At 42.1% G+C, this 16625-nt stretch overlaps 1 protein-coding gene across 5 annotated transcripts in view; it reads left to right on the top strand.

Annotated features, from left to right (window-relative positions):
- The window catches only part of prkaca.L (protein kinase, cAMP-dependent, alpha catalytic subunit L homeolog), a 44823-nt gene extending 28833 nt beyond the window's left edge, over positions 1-15990 (top strand). For 4 of the 5 annotated variants that reach the window (XM_018253627.2, XM_018253628.2, XM_041584849.1 and 1 more), the window contains 9 exons: positions 1169-1230; positions 2466-2594; positions 2678-2776; positions 5392-5474; positions 8322-8448; positions 9586-9681; positions 11289-11411; positions 12800-12964; positions 14727-15990. In XM_018253627.2, coding sequence (XP_018109116.1) covers positions 1169-1230; positions 2466-2594; positions 2678-2776; positions 5392-5474; positions 8322-8448; positions 9586-9681; positions 11289-11411; positions 12800-12964; positions 14727-14852 — 1010 coding nt within the window. In that variant the 3' untranslated portion in view covers positions 14853-15990. 5 annotated transcript variants of the gene reach the window in all.
- The last annotated feature ends 635 nt before the right edge of the window (positions 15991-16625 follow it).

Genomic DNA, 16625 nt, shown 5'->3' with positions numbered 1-16625 from the left:
TGGAGCATGCGCAGTAGGAACATTTACCGCTACGGATCTACCGCGCATGAGCCGAATGTCACGAAATCGGAAAACTTTGTGACATTCGGCGCATGCGCAGTAGATCCGTACCTGTAAATGTTCCTACTGCGCATGCGCCAGAAGACGCCGGTCAAAGCAGGAAGAAGACGCGCGTGGGAGAAGTTGGCGACTGTGAACTTCGTGGACAGGACCTGCGCAGAGGGGTGAGTAACAAGTTAGGGGCATTTGCCCAGCGGGACAGGTAGGCCAAGGGGGAGGAGGGGGGGCAACATGGGAGGGGGGAGGGGTTTTGCGCCCAGGGGGTTTCCTTCTCCTTTAAAATATATATTGGATCTAACTGTCAATGAATATCTGACACCCAACTCCTGCGTGAAGAGCAAATGAAGAGAAACAGAGGCTGAGAGAGTGATAGTGAACATAAACTTGATTATTTCAGAAACGGTATAGAATTTTAAAAGGATTATAATTAGAAAGTTTCTTATTTCAGCATGATGAAGCTTGTATTAAATTTCAATTTTCGCGATCGTTCTCCTTTAAAGGTGAAGAACCCTTGCGGTATGTTACTCCATTAGACGCGAGTCGAATATTTGTGAGTGTGTGGAGCCATCTCTCTAACAGCCGGCATGCTGGGAGTTGTAGCTTCCTCATTCCAGCTCCAGAGCAACCCTCCCCACCTTCTGCACCTGTATAAAAATGATTGCTCTGGGTTCCCTGTCGGTGTCAGATTCAGCCCCTGGGGTGTTATATTGCTCTTTACAGAGAGAACGATAAGCAGCCGTGCACCAGGTGCTCCAGAGCAGCCTTGTATGTATAGCCCACACCTTACTCAAACCTAAGGAATGACATAGGGGGATTGGTCACTCCCTGACTCATGCCTGGCTCTGACTTTCTGTTCTGTAAGAATGTATGTTGGTATCTGGATACTGATGTGATACACCCCCCCCCCCTGCCCAATAGTTGCCGTTTGCCTTTGGATAAAGAGACAGGCTCAAGCATACCCTGTGCTGCTTATCATTGGCTGCTCACATGAGCGCCAACACTGTTGATCTATAACTTTCCCTGCCCTTGATTTATCCCTTGCTTCATTCTACCTCGCCGTTCCGCCATTGGTTCCTTAATTAACCCCTTCATCCGCTCTCTTTTCCAGTGAAAGAATTTCTGGCCAAAGCAAAAGAAGATTTTCTGAAAAAATGGGAGAATCCAGCACAGGTAACCACCTTTGTTGTTGTCGGGGGAGTTGGTTATGTTAAGGTAATGGCAAGAACCAAGTTTTGGTCAAGGTCGGAGAGTCCCATGGCAACCAATCAGGTGTGAGATTTTAAAGGAGAACTAAAGCCTAACTAAAGAAGTAGCTAGAAATGTTTTATGTTATGTTTTGTGCTTCTGTACCAGCCAAAGGCAACCACAGCCCTTTAGCAGTAAAGATCTGTGTCTCCAAAGATGCCCCAGTAGCTCCCCATCTTCTTTTCTGCTGATTCACTGCACATGCTCTGTGCTGCTGTCACTTACTGAGCTTAGGGACCCACTCACAATATACAGTACACATAGAATAGAAATGTCACAATATAAGGCTGATTAGTAATTAATACAGATAATTACTACATGGCAGCACAGAAACCAGTGCAATTAGCATCAGAATTTAATAATCAGCAAACCTGTAGCATCCGCTTATATTACAGGGGAAGCTCATTTTCTGCTGGATAATTAGTGACGACCCCTAAGCTTAGCTTCTCAACAGCCAATCAGAGCCCACTGAGCATGTGAGTGTCACAGACACTTTCCAAGATGGTGACATCCTGTGACAAGTTTGAAGTCCTGGATCATTGCTGCTATTGACAAGCTGAAACTTTAGCCTCGTGCAATAAGTTCACTATATAAAATATGGCATTTTAGCCACATTAATTTTTAGGCTTTAGTTCTCCTTTAAAACCGTAGGCATGAATATAGGCAGTCTAGTTCCTCCTTAGAGTTCAGAATCCTTTGTACCACTCGTAGACTGAAATTTAATCATTCTCCGCATCTTCCCAGTTAAGGTGGCCATACACGAGCCGATAAAAGCTGGCGACAGACCGAGTGTATGGGGCCCTCCGACGGGCTTCCCCGATCAATATATGGCCGAAAGTCGGCCAGATGTAGATCGGACGGGACTAAAAATCCCGTCGGATCGCAGCCGAATCTGTTCGTTGATGCGGTCCGACCACCGTTACCCATCGTTAGGATGGGCCCACTATCAGATCAGCCTGATATTGCCCGCCAAACGAGCGGATCTCCCCGTGTATGGCCACCTTTACTGTGTAGGGCCTAAGGAAAATAATTTGTTTATACTTCATGCTGACTGATGAAACCTATACCCTTAATGAACATAAACCTTTACAAACGCCATAGAATTCTGTCAGGCAGTTTATTTTGCCTTTAACCTCGCTTTCCTCCCATACCTGTTGCAGAACACGGCTCACCTGGACCAGTTTGAGCGAATTAAAACCCTTGGCACTGGGTCGTTTGGGCGAGTAATGCTGGTCAGACAAAAAGAAAATGGCAGTCACTTTGCTATGAAGATCTTGGACAAGCAGAAGGTATGGCATCCATATTGTGGGGGGAATGAATATTGTGGGGGGGGGGATCCAATTTCAGTTAGTAATTGCCCTTGCCCCACCAGGTGGTGAAGTTGAAGCAGATTGAGCACACTTTGAATGAGAAACGGATCCTGCAGGCTGTGAATTTCCCATTCCTTGTGCGGCTGGAGTATTCATTTAAGGTAAGTAGGAGGGAAATGGGTTGGCAGCGTTGAGGATAAAGGACTTAAAAGGAATAGTTGAGATTTTCTGAAGGTTATAAACCTTGCAGACCTTTGGCTAGTGTCACACCAAAGGATTTAGCGGCACACTAGCGATTGCAAAATAAGTGACATATTTATTCAGCCCTCCAAAAATGTTAGGCAGGCAACGTTTCGGGCCCCACTGGGACCTTTTTCAAACCTATACACCAAGTGTTTAATACAGCATTTATAGGAACAGTTCAGTGTAAACATTAAAACTGGGTAAATAGATAGGCTGTGCAAAATCAAAAATGTGTCTAATATAGTTAGTTAGCCAAAAATGTAATGTATAAACGATGGAGTGACTGGATGTGTAACATAATAGCCAGAACACTACTTCCTGCTGTTCAGCTCTCTAACTCTGAGTTAGTCAGTGACTATAAGGGGGGCCACATGGGACACAACTGTTCAGTGAGTTTGCAATTGATCCTTGGCATTCAGCTCAGATTCAAAAGCAACAGATGTGACCCCCTCAAGTCACTGATTGGTTACTGCCTGGTAACCAATCAGTGGAAATCAAGAGAGCTGAAAAGCAGGAAGTAGTGTTCTGTTGTGTTAGCCAAAAAAGTAATTTATAAACCATGGAGTGACTGGATGGATTTTTTTTACCCTGTTTTTATTTTTACACTGAATTCTTTTAAAAGATCAAGTGGTGGATGGGGCAAAAAGTCCAACCCCCCCAATCAGTGAAATCACAATACCACCCCCCTTGAAGGAGAATTCAACCTTTTTAAGAAAAAAACCCATTCCACTCTCCCTTCTCCCCCCAGCCTAGCTGCCCCCAGGGAAATGCCCCATACTTTATACTTACCCCTGGCATCGGAGTTCACCACAGCCATCTTCTGGGTCTTCGTGTCTTTTTCCGACAATTCGTGAGTTTCGGTGCATGCGCAGTGTCGCAGACCTCCAAATTGCTCCAGCTGAGCGTGCACCAACATGCCCATCTCCCACGCAGCGTGCCGAAGACCCAGAAGATGGCTGCGGTGAACTCCGATGCCTGAATCTGCGCTGAGGGGTAAGTAGAAAGTATGGGGCATTTCCACGGGGGGGGGGGGGGGAGAGGGAGTGGGTAGGGTTTTTTTCTTAGAGTTCTGCTTTAAGTCCCGAAGTCAAGTTCAAGTGAATCCTTAGTGATAGTCCCACATGTGTAGACTGATCCAAACATGTGTAGTTCAATCCCAGACATCCTTGGTTATGGTATAGTTGCACATAATTCCATGAGATCAGTAATTCCAAGTGGACTAAAAATAATGGTCAGAAACAAAACATAATAACAGTGCAGTCTGGCTGAAACTCGGCCTGTGGAAAAGTGGTAGGCCTAGAATCAGCCCCTTCACTACAATGTGCACTTATCTTGTCTCTACCTGGAACCATTACTTTGGCCAGGGTACAGGCAGGTGTGGCAGATTTAGGCACCACATGCCAACTTTTGTGTTTCTGTTCCGAAATCTGCCTGCACCCAGGACTGAAGCAATGGTTCTGGGTGCTGATTCTCTTACTTGCACTTTTCCACCGGCTGAGTTTTAGCCCCGTCTGCCTCTGTCCCTTAGACAACCCAGGGTCGTCATTACTCTGGCAGAGCAGGAACACTGGCACCATCACATAGATAGATAAATAAGGGATCTGTCCAGCTGTTTAAAGTCGAAAATGAAAATTTAATATAAGTTTCATCATAAAAAACTTTATATATACAATCAATTAAAAATTCTGCATTGTTTCTGAAATAATCAAGTTTATCTTCACTATCCCTCTCTCAGCATCTGTTTCTCTTCATTCTCTCTTCATGCAGCAGTTGGGTGTCAGATATTCATTGACAGTTAGATCCAATATATCTTATAGGTCTTATAGGGGGGCTTCCTTTCCTAGCAGATGCATTAGAGCTCAGTCAACTGATTCCAGTACAAACAAAATAACTGCCTTTTGCACAAATTCTGCATGTAGAGAGACATGATTTCTGGTGATTTTAATTGAGTGAGCTCTAATACATCTTCTAGGCAAAGGGAGCCCCCCTATAAGATATATTGGATCTGTCAATTAATATCTGACGCCCAACTGCTGCATGAAGACAGAATGAAGAGAAACAGATGCTGAGAGAGGGATAGTGAAGATAAACTTGATTATTTCAGAAACCATGCAGAATATTTAATTGATTGTATTTAGAAGCCTGTAGCTCCCTGTTCATTTGAGCAGCAGCCAGCATCTTCAGGTTAAATATCCTTTATGTATATTTTGAAAATATCTAACAATTTGTATATAATATGTTGTTTTATTTACTCCATCTCCCACCCCTTCACTTGGGCCCTTCGGATGCAAATGTCCTCTCTGCAATAACCTTAGATTGCCCTGCAATACCCAGCATCCTTAGGAGAAGCTAGCTCGGAATGCTGGGAGATGTTCTTTGTAATAAGCTGGTCTTTGTCAGTGCAGTGTTCTCAACAGGCACAATGTTTATGCACTTGTGCTTCCTCTTTATCTGCCCCTCCTGGATATGTTTGCTGTTGCCTCTCCCTTTATAATGTTCCTATGCCTATTTCCATTCTTCTCTTTCCCCCCAGGATAACAGCAATCTGTATATGGTCATGGAGTATGTAGCCGGCGGGGAGATGTTCTCTCATTTGCGCAGAATCGGGCGCTTCAGGTAAGTGTGGCCCTAACCCGTGTGTACATGGTGGAACCTGTATACTTGAGAGTGATCACAAGGTGAGGGTCATTATCAGCATTAGGGTCATTTCTATAAACCACAAAACAATGGCCTCAATGAGTACAGAACTGAATCATCTGCCCATGTAAGTAAGCATTCACCCCTAAATCTGATTGGCCTTCAGGGTGGTCCCCTTCCGGTGGGGAGGGAACTGTCCCAAAGTTTGTGTATGATGAAATCCAGTTGGACCTACCTTTTTGTTTTCTCTAGTCTACTATGCCTATACTCAGGTACCAAGCTTCAGTGCATTAGGTTCTGGGTTCTTCTGGATCTGAGCACTAAATTCGACAAATCCAGAACCCAAAGTGCCACGCCCCATGCAACTGCCCCATCATTACCTCCTATATGTATAGATATTAAAGGGGTTGTTCACTTTTAAATTTGCTTTTAGTAAGACATAGAGAGTGATCGACTAAGCTCATTTCCAATTGGTTTTCATCTTTTATTATTTGTGGTTTTTGAGTTATTTTGCATTTTATTCAGCAGTTCTGCAGTTTGCAACTTCAGAAATCTGGTTGCTAGGGTGCAAATTACTAGGGTTGCACCAAATCAAGGATTCAGCCTTTTTCAGCAGGATTGGATTCAGAAAAATCCTAGTGCCTGGCCAAACCAAATCCGAATGTGCATATGTAAATTAGGGGCGGGGAGGGAAATCCCGTAAATTTTTGTCACAAAACAAGGAAGTAAAAAATGTTGTTTTTTTACACTTTCTTTCCTTCCAGTCCCTAATTTATATATGCAAATTCTTATTTGGTTCAGTATTCGGCCGAATCTTTCATGGAGGATTCAGGGATTCGGCCAAATCCCAAATAGTGGATTCAGCGCATCCCTACAAATTAACCCAGCGACCATGCATTGATATGAATGAGAACATTTATTATTAGGGGAAGGTCTGAATAGAAAGAGGAATAATAAAAAGTAGCAATAACAATCCTTACAGAGCATTTGTTTTTTAGACCGGGTCAGTGACCCCCATTTGAAAGCTGGAAAGACTCAGAAGACGAAGGCAAATAATTAAACTATAAAAGAAAAAATGAGAACCAATTGAAAAGTTTCTTAGGATTATCCATTCTATAACATATTAAAATTAACTTAAAGGTGAACCACCCCTTTAATGTTGTGAAATTGGCTCCTATCCATCCCCAGTAGCATCCTCCTATCGGTGCTGGTTCCAACACCAGGATGTGACAGGAGATGGACTTTGGCTCGTTTCCTCTTACAGCTGCTTTGGGTGAGACCCACAGAGATTTTGAGGAAGTTCTGGTGTTGGCCGAGAATCTACTGTCTCCTTTTATCAATGCGCACAGCGCTTATCTCAATATTTGCATAGAGAATTATCTAGACTGACAATATCACCGTAAACTTGTTTCCACAAGCAGCCACCTTTCTAATCTCTGGGCCCTTTCTATGGTTCTGACGTATTACGTAAACGAAAGAAGTAGCTAGAAATGTTGTACATTATGTTTTGTGCTTCTGTACCAGCCCAAGGCAACCATAGCCCTTTAGCAGTAAAGATCTGTGTCTCCAAAGATGCCCCAGTAGCTCCCCATCTTCTTTTCTGCTGATTCACTGCACATGCTCTGTGCTGCTGTCACTTACTGAGCTTAGGGACCCACTCACAATATACAGTACACATAGAATAGAAATGTCACAATATAAGGCTGATTAGTAATTAATACAGATAATTACTACATGGCAGCACAGAAACCAGTGCAATTAGCATCAGAATTTAATAATCAGCCCTGTAGCATCAGCTTATATTACAGGGGAAGCTCATTTTCTGCTGGATAATTAGTGACGAGCCCTAAGCTTAGCTTCTCAACAGCCAATCAGAGCCCACTGAGCATGTGAGTGTCACAGACACTTTCCAAGATGGTGACCCCCTGTGACAAGTTTGAAGTCCTGGATCATTGCTGCTATTGACAAGCTGAAACTTTAGCCTCGTGCAATAAGTTCAGTGTATAAAATATGGCATTTTTATTTAGGGTTTACTTCTCCTTTAAGCAGCACTTTATTGTTCATTGTTCACATCTGCCCCTGTTTCAGTGGAGCTTACAGTTTACTTTCCCTACCACCTAAACACACATTCACACACACTTGAAAATAAAAGAACAGTCGTCCAAACCTAGAATGCATCTGAGAGGTGTCGGGATATATAGTGAATAAAGTACCCCCTCTTGTAAAATATAAGGATATTATAAGTTACAGAGGAGTTTCATGACTATATGAAAACACGAGGCCGAAGGTCAGGTCATGGAACTCCGAGGTAACTTCTAATATCCTCATATTTTGCAACTGGGGGAACTTTATTTATTATAATACACAAGTTTCAGTGAGTCATGTGACAGAAATGACATCAGAACTCACCGTTTATAACTGATGACATCAGAACTCCCTGTTTATAAGGATATAATTTACAGGATATTCATGGCTTTTGTGTATTATATAATAAATAAATAAATGGTGGGGGTTCCACTTGCCCGATTACTCACCTTCCACTGGGTGCAGCCGGATGGAGCTGGCAAGGGAGTGAGCATTTCTTGAGTTTACCGAAATACATTTTTAATCATGTCTGTAATCATTGGATGCCTGAGGTTTGGCTGGTGGACTCGTTCTTCCAAGGACTTTTTGTACACCTTGTTCTATTTTAAATCTGATTTCTGGAACTTTACATTAGACAATAAAAAATAATGGCCAGGAACCTGTGCATCTCTCTATAGTGAATACTGCGGGCGTTTGCACGTTTTATTCCTCCTAATGTTTTGTTCCTCTTTGTCCCCACAGTGAACCTCACGCACGCTTCTATGCATCCCAGATTGTATTAACTTTTGAATATCTGCACGCCCTGGATCTTATATACAGAGACTTGAAGCCAGAGAATCTTCTCATAGACCAACAGGGATACATCCAGGTAATGCTCCCCTTGTGGCAGCAGATGGCACTGTACAATATATAAAAGGGATACTGTCATGGCAAAAAATGTTTTTGTTTTTTTCAAAACACATCAGTTAATAGTGCTTCTCTATACTGAAATCCATTTCTTAAAAGAGCAAACAGATTTTTTTATATTTAATTTTGAAATCTGACATGGGGCTAGACATTTAGTTTCCCAGGTGCCCCAAGTCATGTCACTTGTGCTGTCACTTTTCACTGCTGAACTGCAAGTTAAAGTCCTGCGCAAAACTAATTTGTTAAACCCAACCCGGACCCGCAACCCGCATACTTACCCGCTTGGCCCTGCTACTCTTATCCGCGACCTGCTGACCATAAAGAAACAGGAAGTGCTGTCATTGTAAACTTGAAGTAACATCATTCAAAGTAGGCGTGTTCAGAAAAAAAGGAGTAAAACTCGATATTGAGAAGACCTGCAAACCCAGAGAACGCCAACCCGCGTCTATTCCCGCTCCCGAAACATCTACCTGCAACCCGCAGGGTACCGCAGGTTTTTGCGGGTACCCGACCCGCTGCAGGACTCTACTGCAAGTTGTAGTAATATCACCCCCCTCCCTTTTCCCCCCAGCAGCAGAACAATGGGAAGGTAACGAGATAACAGCTGCCTGGTAGATCTAAGAACAGCACTCAATAGTAAAATCCAGGTCCCACTGAGACACATTCAGTTACATTGAGTAGGAGAAACAACAGCCTGCCAGAAAGCAGTTCCATCCTAAAGTGCTGGCTCTTTCTGAAAACACATGACCAGGCAAAATTACCTGAAATGCACCTACACACCAATATTACACCTAAAAAAAAATACACTTGCTGGTTCATTAAATTTTATAAGGTAGAGTGAATTATTTGCAGTGTAAACAGTGTCATTTAGAAATAAAAACTACACCATAAAAATCATGACAGAATCCCTTTAAATTGAAGGCAATTCAAGGCACATAAGGCGAAGGGCAAATATCCACAGACCTTTATTTGGCCGTTAATGAGCTTAATCTGTTTCCTTTGACTAAACTATAATAAGGAATTGGGGAGGGGGGGATATTTAGAAAACCAGATACCAAGTCAACCAGATACAAGTCGCACTTTTTATGTTCTTTTCCAGGTGACAGATTTTGGCTTTGCAAAGAGAGTGAAAGGGAGGACCTGGACCCTGTGTGGGACCCCCGAGTACCTTGCGCCAGAAATAATCCTTAGCAAGGTGAGTGACCGACCCCCTACCTGTAAGATCTTTCCTTGGCCTCACTGTCGTTTCCACTGCCCTCAGCCCGGGTATTGTGATCTTTATCCATTAGGACTGTACAAATGAATAAATCCCTTGCGCATGAGTGTCCACAACACAATATTTCAATACATTCATTGGCCCAGGAAGCTGAGTCGGCATTCCCACGTATTTCAGGAACCAACCAACCAGTGACTAGGAATTCTTGACCAAACTTAAAGGTGTGGTTCACCTTCAAATTTAGCTGTTCGTATGACATAGAGAGTGATATTCTGAGACAATTTGCAATTGGTTTCCATTTTTTTATTATTTGCAGTTGTTGAGTTATTTCGTTTTTTTATTCAGCAGCTCTCCAGTTTGCAGTTTCTGCAGTCCGGTTGCTAGGGTCCAAATTACTCTAGCAACCATGTATTGATTTGAATAAAAGACTGAAATGTGAATAGGAGAGGCCTGAATAGAAAGACAAGTAATAAAAAGTAGCAATAACAATAAATGTGTAGCCTTACAGAGCATTTGTTTTTAAAGCTGGAAAGAGTCAGAAGAAGAAGGGGAATGATTAAAAAAAAAAACTATAGAAGACCAATTGAAAAGTTGCTTAGAATTGGCCATTCTATAACATACTAAAAGTTAACTTAAAGGTGAACCACCCCTTTAAGTCAACTTTTTCGTTTTCTATTATTAGTGTGTTATATGTAGCAACCTTGCAACTGGTCTTTGTTTGTTTATAGTTTTTTTTAAATTATTCACCTTCCTTTTCTACATCTTTTCAGCTTTCAAATGGGGGTTATTGACCCCCCCACCCAACAGCCAAAAAAAACAAACATTCCTTTGTGAACTATATTACTTTTCTGTATTGCTTTTCATTCCTTATCCTTCTATTGAGTCATTCTCCTATTCATATTCCTGGCTCTCATTTAAAGGAGCAGTAACACCAAAAAATGTAAGTGTTTTTAAGTAATGAAAATATAATGTACTGTTTCTCTGCACTGGTAAAACTGATGAGTTTGCATCAGAAACACGACTATAGTTCATATAAACAAGCTGCTGTGTAGCAATGACGGAAAATTTAAAAAAAGTCTATATGGCACAGGTTAAATAGTGGATAACTGATAACACCATTATGTTCTACAGAGCTTATCTGCTGTGTAACCTGAGCTTTTTCTCCTTTGAATGGCTGCCCCCATTGCTACACAGCAGCTTATTTATATAAACAATAGTAGTGTTTCTAAAGCAAAGACCAGTTTTACCAGTGCAGGGCAACACTGCATTATATTTTTTATTACAAAGACTTTAATATTTTGATGTTACTGTTCCTTTAAACTCTGTATACAAGGCCCTAGCGACTAGATAGTGCACACATTTCCAAACTGGAGGGTTTTCTAAATAACTGAACATCCATAAAAAATGAAAACCAAATTATCTCAAAATATCAATGTCTGTCATGCTATAAGTTCATTTGAAGCTGAAATACCTCTTAAATCTCTGCGGCGTTAGCCTAAAACACAAAGTCTAGTAAAGAGAGGATTATGGCCTAAAGATGCCTTTTGTCTCCTAAAGCCTATATGTTGTTTTGTTGTTTCTTTCAGGGTTATAATAAGGCAGTGGATTGGTGGGCCCTAGGAGTCCTGATTTATGAGATGGCTGCGGGATATCCTCCATTTTTCGCTGATCAGCCCATTCAGATCTATGAAAAAATAGTATCAGGGAAGGTGAGTCCCAGCTTGTTCCTTTACCTATCTCCTTTCTAGGGATGCACCAAATCCACTACTTTGGATTCAGCTGAACACCCAAATCCTTTGTGAAAGATTCGGCCGATTCCGAACCCTTTACTTATGCAAATCAGGGAGGGGAAAAAGAGAGCCACGCACGTGGCTAAGACTTTTTTTTTTTTTTTTTTTTTACTTCCTTGTTTTGTAACGAAAAGTCACATGATTTTATGGATTCTGTTCGGCTAGGCACGAGGATTTGCGCTTCTGTACCAGCCCAAGGCAACCACAGCCCTTTAGCAGTAAAGATCTGTGTCTCCAAAGATGCCCCAGTAGCTCCCAATCTTCTTTTCTGCTGATTCACTGCACATGCTCTGTGCTGCTGTCACTTACTAAGCTTAGGGACCCACTCACAATATACAGTACACATAGAATAGAAATGTCACAATATAAGGCTGATTAGTAATTAATACAGATAATTACTACATGGCAGCACAGAAACCAGTGCAATTAGCATCAGAATTTAATAATCAGCAAACCTGTAGCATCAGCTTATATTACAGGGGAAGCTCATTTTCTGCTGGATAATTAGTGACGAGCCCTAAGCTTAGCTTCTCAACAGCCAATCAGAGCCCACTGAGCATGTGAGTGTCACAGACACTTTCCAAGATGGTGACCCCCTGTGACAAGTTTGAAGTCCTGGATCATTGCTGCTATTGACAAGCTGAAACTTTAGCCTCGTGCAATAAGTTCACTATATAAAATATGCCATTTTTACCCATATTTATTTGTAGGATTTAGCTCTCCTTTAAAGCAGGTGCTTATTTTTGAATTCCAGGCTTGTAGGCAAGTTTTGGTTGCATAAAAAACTGTTTTACATTGAGACATATATGGCTGCCAGTCCATAAAGGCTACCAAATAGCCAATCACAGCACATATTTGGCATGCCCAGGAACTTTATATCATGCTTGTGTTGCTCCCCCTCTCTTTTTACATTTGAATGTTGCTCACGGGTAAAAAAAAGTTGGGGACCCCTGGCCTAGAGGATTGTTTGTATACAAGCAGTACTCACAATGGGGCTCATGTATCAACACTGGGCAAATTCGCCCCTGGCCAGTTACCTATAGCAACCAATCGGTGATAAAAGCCAGCTGAAAGTAGAACAATGAATGCAGCAATCTGATTGGTTACCATGGGTTACTGCCCGTGGGCAAATTTGCCCAGTTTTGATAAATGACCCCCAATGTTTTTTACTCTCTCTCTTTCTATCATCATTACATGGAGTTTCAGAACCTTTCCCCACACACGGGCCACATTCCTTTCCAGGTCACATTATGCTTTTTCACCTTTACCTTCTTGTTGCAATGTCCTTCATGTTTTTATCTCTGCAGGTCCGGTTCCCCTCTCACTTCAGCTCCGACTTGAAGGATCTTCTCAGAAACCTTTTGCAAGTCGACCTGACTAAGCGATTTGGGAATTTGAAGAACGGTGTCACAGACATCAAGGGACACAAATGGTTCAGTACCACGGACTGGATTGCAGTCTACCAGAAAAAGGTGCCCGGGGGAGTGGGATGGACACACTCTCAACATCATGGTATAACAGCTGCTGCTGCTGGTGGGGGGAGTCCATCGTGAGCTGGGAAGTTCTCCTTCAGATTTAGATGTTTGCAAGTAAATCCATTCCCAACAAACGTAACCAAAACCAATTACAGGCAAGAGAGTTGCGCACAGACAAGTCTTAAGTTATGGTGTAGCAACAGCTGGAGGGCCACAGGTTAAAGGTATCTCCTAGGTGACTTCCCCATAGAGATACATGTTCCAGACAAACCATCTAGTCCCTGGGGAGTAACATCCCTCCTTACCTCTCATATTCCCTGTGCACCCAAAGGGGTTACGCTTCCAACGCCTTTATAATGGGACATCCAAACAGGGACATCCATTCTGCATCCAATCAGGGACATCCATTCTGCATCCAATCAGGAATATCCAATCAGGGACATCCAAACTGGGACATCCATTCTGCATCCAATAGGGGACATCCAAACGGGGACATCAAATCGGGGACATCCAATCAGGGACATCCAATCAGGGACATCCAATCTGCAACTACCAGCATTCACAGACAGAGACTGTTTGGTTATTCTGGGAGTTGTAGACAAGGGGCACTGATTGGATGGTGTTAAAACATTAGGACCCGACTTTTATTAAGAGCAGTTGAAAGTCTGGGGAGGAATCTTGACCCTCGATTGGTCAACGCCAGATCCAGTTCTGCCTGTGCTAGAATCTCCTGCTTTTTCAAGGGTTAAAGGGAAAATATACATCTACATTCACCACAATTCCGCTAAGTAAGGTAGTATTTCATTGGAGTCTCCCACCCACTTAAAGGAACAGTAACATTAAAAAATGAAAGTGTTTTTAAGTAATACAAATATAATGTATTGTCTGTTAAATCTGGTGTGTTTGCTTCAGAAGCACTACTATAGTTTATATAAATAAGCTGCTGTGTAGCAATGGGGGCAGCCATTCAAAGGAGAAAAGGCTCAGGTTACACAGCAGATAAGCTCTGTAGAACATAATGGTGTTATCTGTTATCAACTATTTAAACTGTGCAATATAGACTTTTTTTCAATTCCCACCATTGCTACACAGCAGCTTGTTTATATGAACTATAGTAGTTTCTGAAGAAAACACACCAGTTTTACCAGTGCAGGGCAACACTACATTATATTTTCATTACTTTAACACACTTTCATTTTTTGGTGTTACTGTTCCTTTAAACTCTGTATAATGAACTCCTATTTATCTATATGCCTGTGATACAGGCAGAAGTTATGATAGGATGTCAATATACTGAGCTTTTTACTAAGTATTTTATAATATGGTCTAATCAGAATGTTAATGCTGTTCTCCACTGGATCTGTCTGAACCAGCCGTGTAATTAGTGTAATTAGGAGGAAACACCCTGTTCTAAATGGCATCAGTATGACAGTTGGTGCTTCAGGTGGTACATTTTCTTCTGCTCCCACCTATTCTGTTGCCCCAGTCTAGAGACAAGGGGGGTAATTTATCAACACTGGGCAAATTTGCCCATGGGCAGTAACCCATGGCAACCAATCAGATTGCTGCATTCATTGTTCTACTTGCCAGTTGGCTTAAAAAAGCTAATCACTGATTGGTTGCTATCGGTAGCTGCCCATGGGGCAAATTTTCCCAGTGTTGCTAAAAGAGCCCTAAGGAATGCTGTGTTTACCCCATTGCCTCACTTTCTGGCAGAATTCAGTTTAGAATACCCTAATTTTTTTCTTTTTAATTCTAGGTGGAAGCTCCCTTCATCCCTAAATGTAAGGGTCCTGGAGACACGAGTAATTTTGACGACTATGAAGAAGAAGAGATCAGAGTTTCAATCACGGAAAAGTGCGCTAAAGAATTCTCTGAATTCTAACTTGCACCCGGAGAAGGCGGAGCAGTCACCAAACACTCCCCTCGAGCAAGAGAGAGCGTTGGAGTGAGCACCACTGGCAGGCACACAACCACCTCTTCCCTTTCACACTACCCTCCTTCCAAGCTTTTTATTAGTGGTGCAGATCAGACATGGCGGCCATCCTTGTTTTATCTCGGATCTGGTGCTGCTGGTTCTGATTCGGCCTGGAGATCCCCAAGTCTCTCTCTTCCCCAACACTTTTGTTTCTCTCTCTCTGACAGATTCGAGGGGCCAAGAATTATTTCAATATGTGACTGGTTCCTCTGGGGTGGAGTCAGAACCTTGGGGGCAGAGCCTCAACCCTCAGCGGGGGCGAGGCCTGGTTTCTTTTTTTAACCATTTTCATCCGAGCAAGCCGGCCACTGGTTTTTATTGATTAATTTACATAGTATAAATATATATATATATAAACGTGGAACTGTTTTAATCTGAACCTCTTCCTCCCCCCATCAGTCGTCTCTTTCTCCATAGCCCATTATAGAGGGATTTTTAAATTCAATGTGCCAGTTTTACCAAAAAATCGTCCCCTTTTTTTTTTTTTTTTTTTTTTTTTATGTTTATTCGTTTTTTTTCAGCATGTATCTTCTCTTGTCCTTGATATCTTTTAAAAAAAAAAAAAAAAAAAAAAAAATGGGCAACCCTCTGCTTTGATACTAAAACTAGAAATGCAGTTATTAAAAAGGAACGTAATCCATTTCCTGTTGGACTTGTAAAATGGCCGCTCTTGCGCCTTCTACTCTTCCTGGGGCAGCACCGTTCTCCCTTTACACCTCAGTATTATTCCCATCACCTGAGCAGGTTCTATCTGGGCGTCACGTTGTTCAGCGAGAGCCAATGAGACGCCGCGTCACATGACTAAATTTAATGGGCACGACATTCCGTATTAATGCTGGCGCCATCAATGTTGGCGAGTTGAAGCCGTTGAGTTGCTTGATTTCCTACTCAATCGCAAAATCACGGCCTCAGCTTCCTGAACTAACCGATAGGTAGGGTAGGAAGTGGTTTATATTTTTTTAAGGGCCTATTGACAGGCAATTGCAATAGGATGCACCCAAAAAGGCAATAAATCCCCGTGCAGCTCTTAGGATCAGAATCGTAGCGAAACACCCAAACCTGTCCTTTAAAGAACCTGTAACATCAAAAAAATTGTAAAAAAAAAATTCTTATACAGACGTTGAAAAAAAAACACCAAGACAAATTAAACTTTAAAATCACGAAGTCTTTATCAAGAAATAACTTACCGATACTCCGCTTGCGCTCCTCTTCAGAAAAGCTGATCTGGCGATCCATCGTGCGGCGCTCGATTACTCCTCCATGCCTTATAGGAGATAGCAAGGGAGGAGAAATAGATTGTCGCCCTGTCGCCTTTTCTGAAGAGGAGCGGAAACGAAGTTTCACGATGAATTCTGAGTAGGAAGAGGGTTTTTTTTGTTTAAGGGCCTATAGTTGGCATCCAAAAAGGCAATAAATCCCCGTGCAGCTCTTCGGATCAGTATTGTAGCAAAACACCCAAACTTTTCCTTTAAAGGACCAGTAATATAAAAAAAAAATGTTCGTATACATTGAAAAAAAACACCAAGACAAATTAAACTTAATTGCAGAGTCTTTATCAGAAAATAACTTACCGAAAATCCGCTTGCGCTCTTTTACAGAAAAGGTGATTTCGATCTATCGCGCGGCGTTCGATTTCTCCTTCCTGCCTTCCTTATAGGAGATAGCCAGGGAGGAGAAATC

Source organism: Xenopus laevis, chromosome 3L, assembly GCF_017654675.1.
Source record: "Xenopus laevis strain J_2021 chromosome 3L, Xenopus_laevis_v10.1, whole genome shotgun sequence".
NCBI classification, from domain to species: domain Eukaryota; kingdom Metazoa; phylum Chordata; class Amphibia; order Anura; family Pipidae; genus Xenopus; species Xenopus laevis.
The sequence above is the reverse complement of the archived record's forward strand: the minus strand, read 5'-3'. Positions and strand labels throughout refer to the sequence as shown.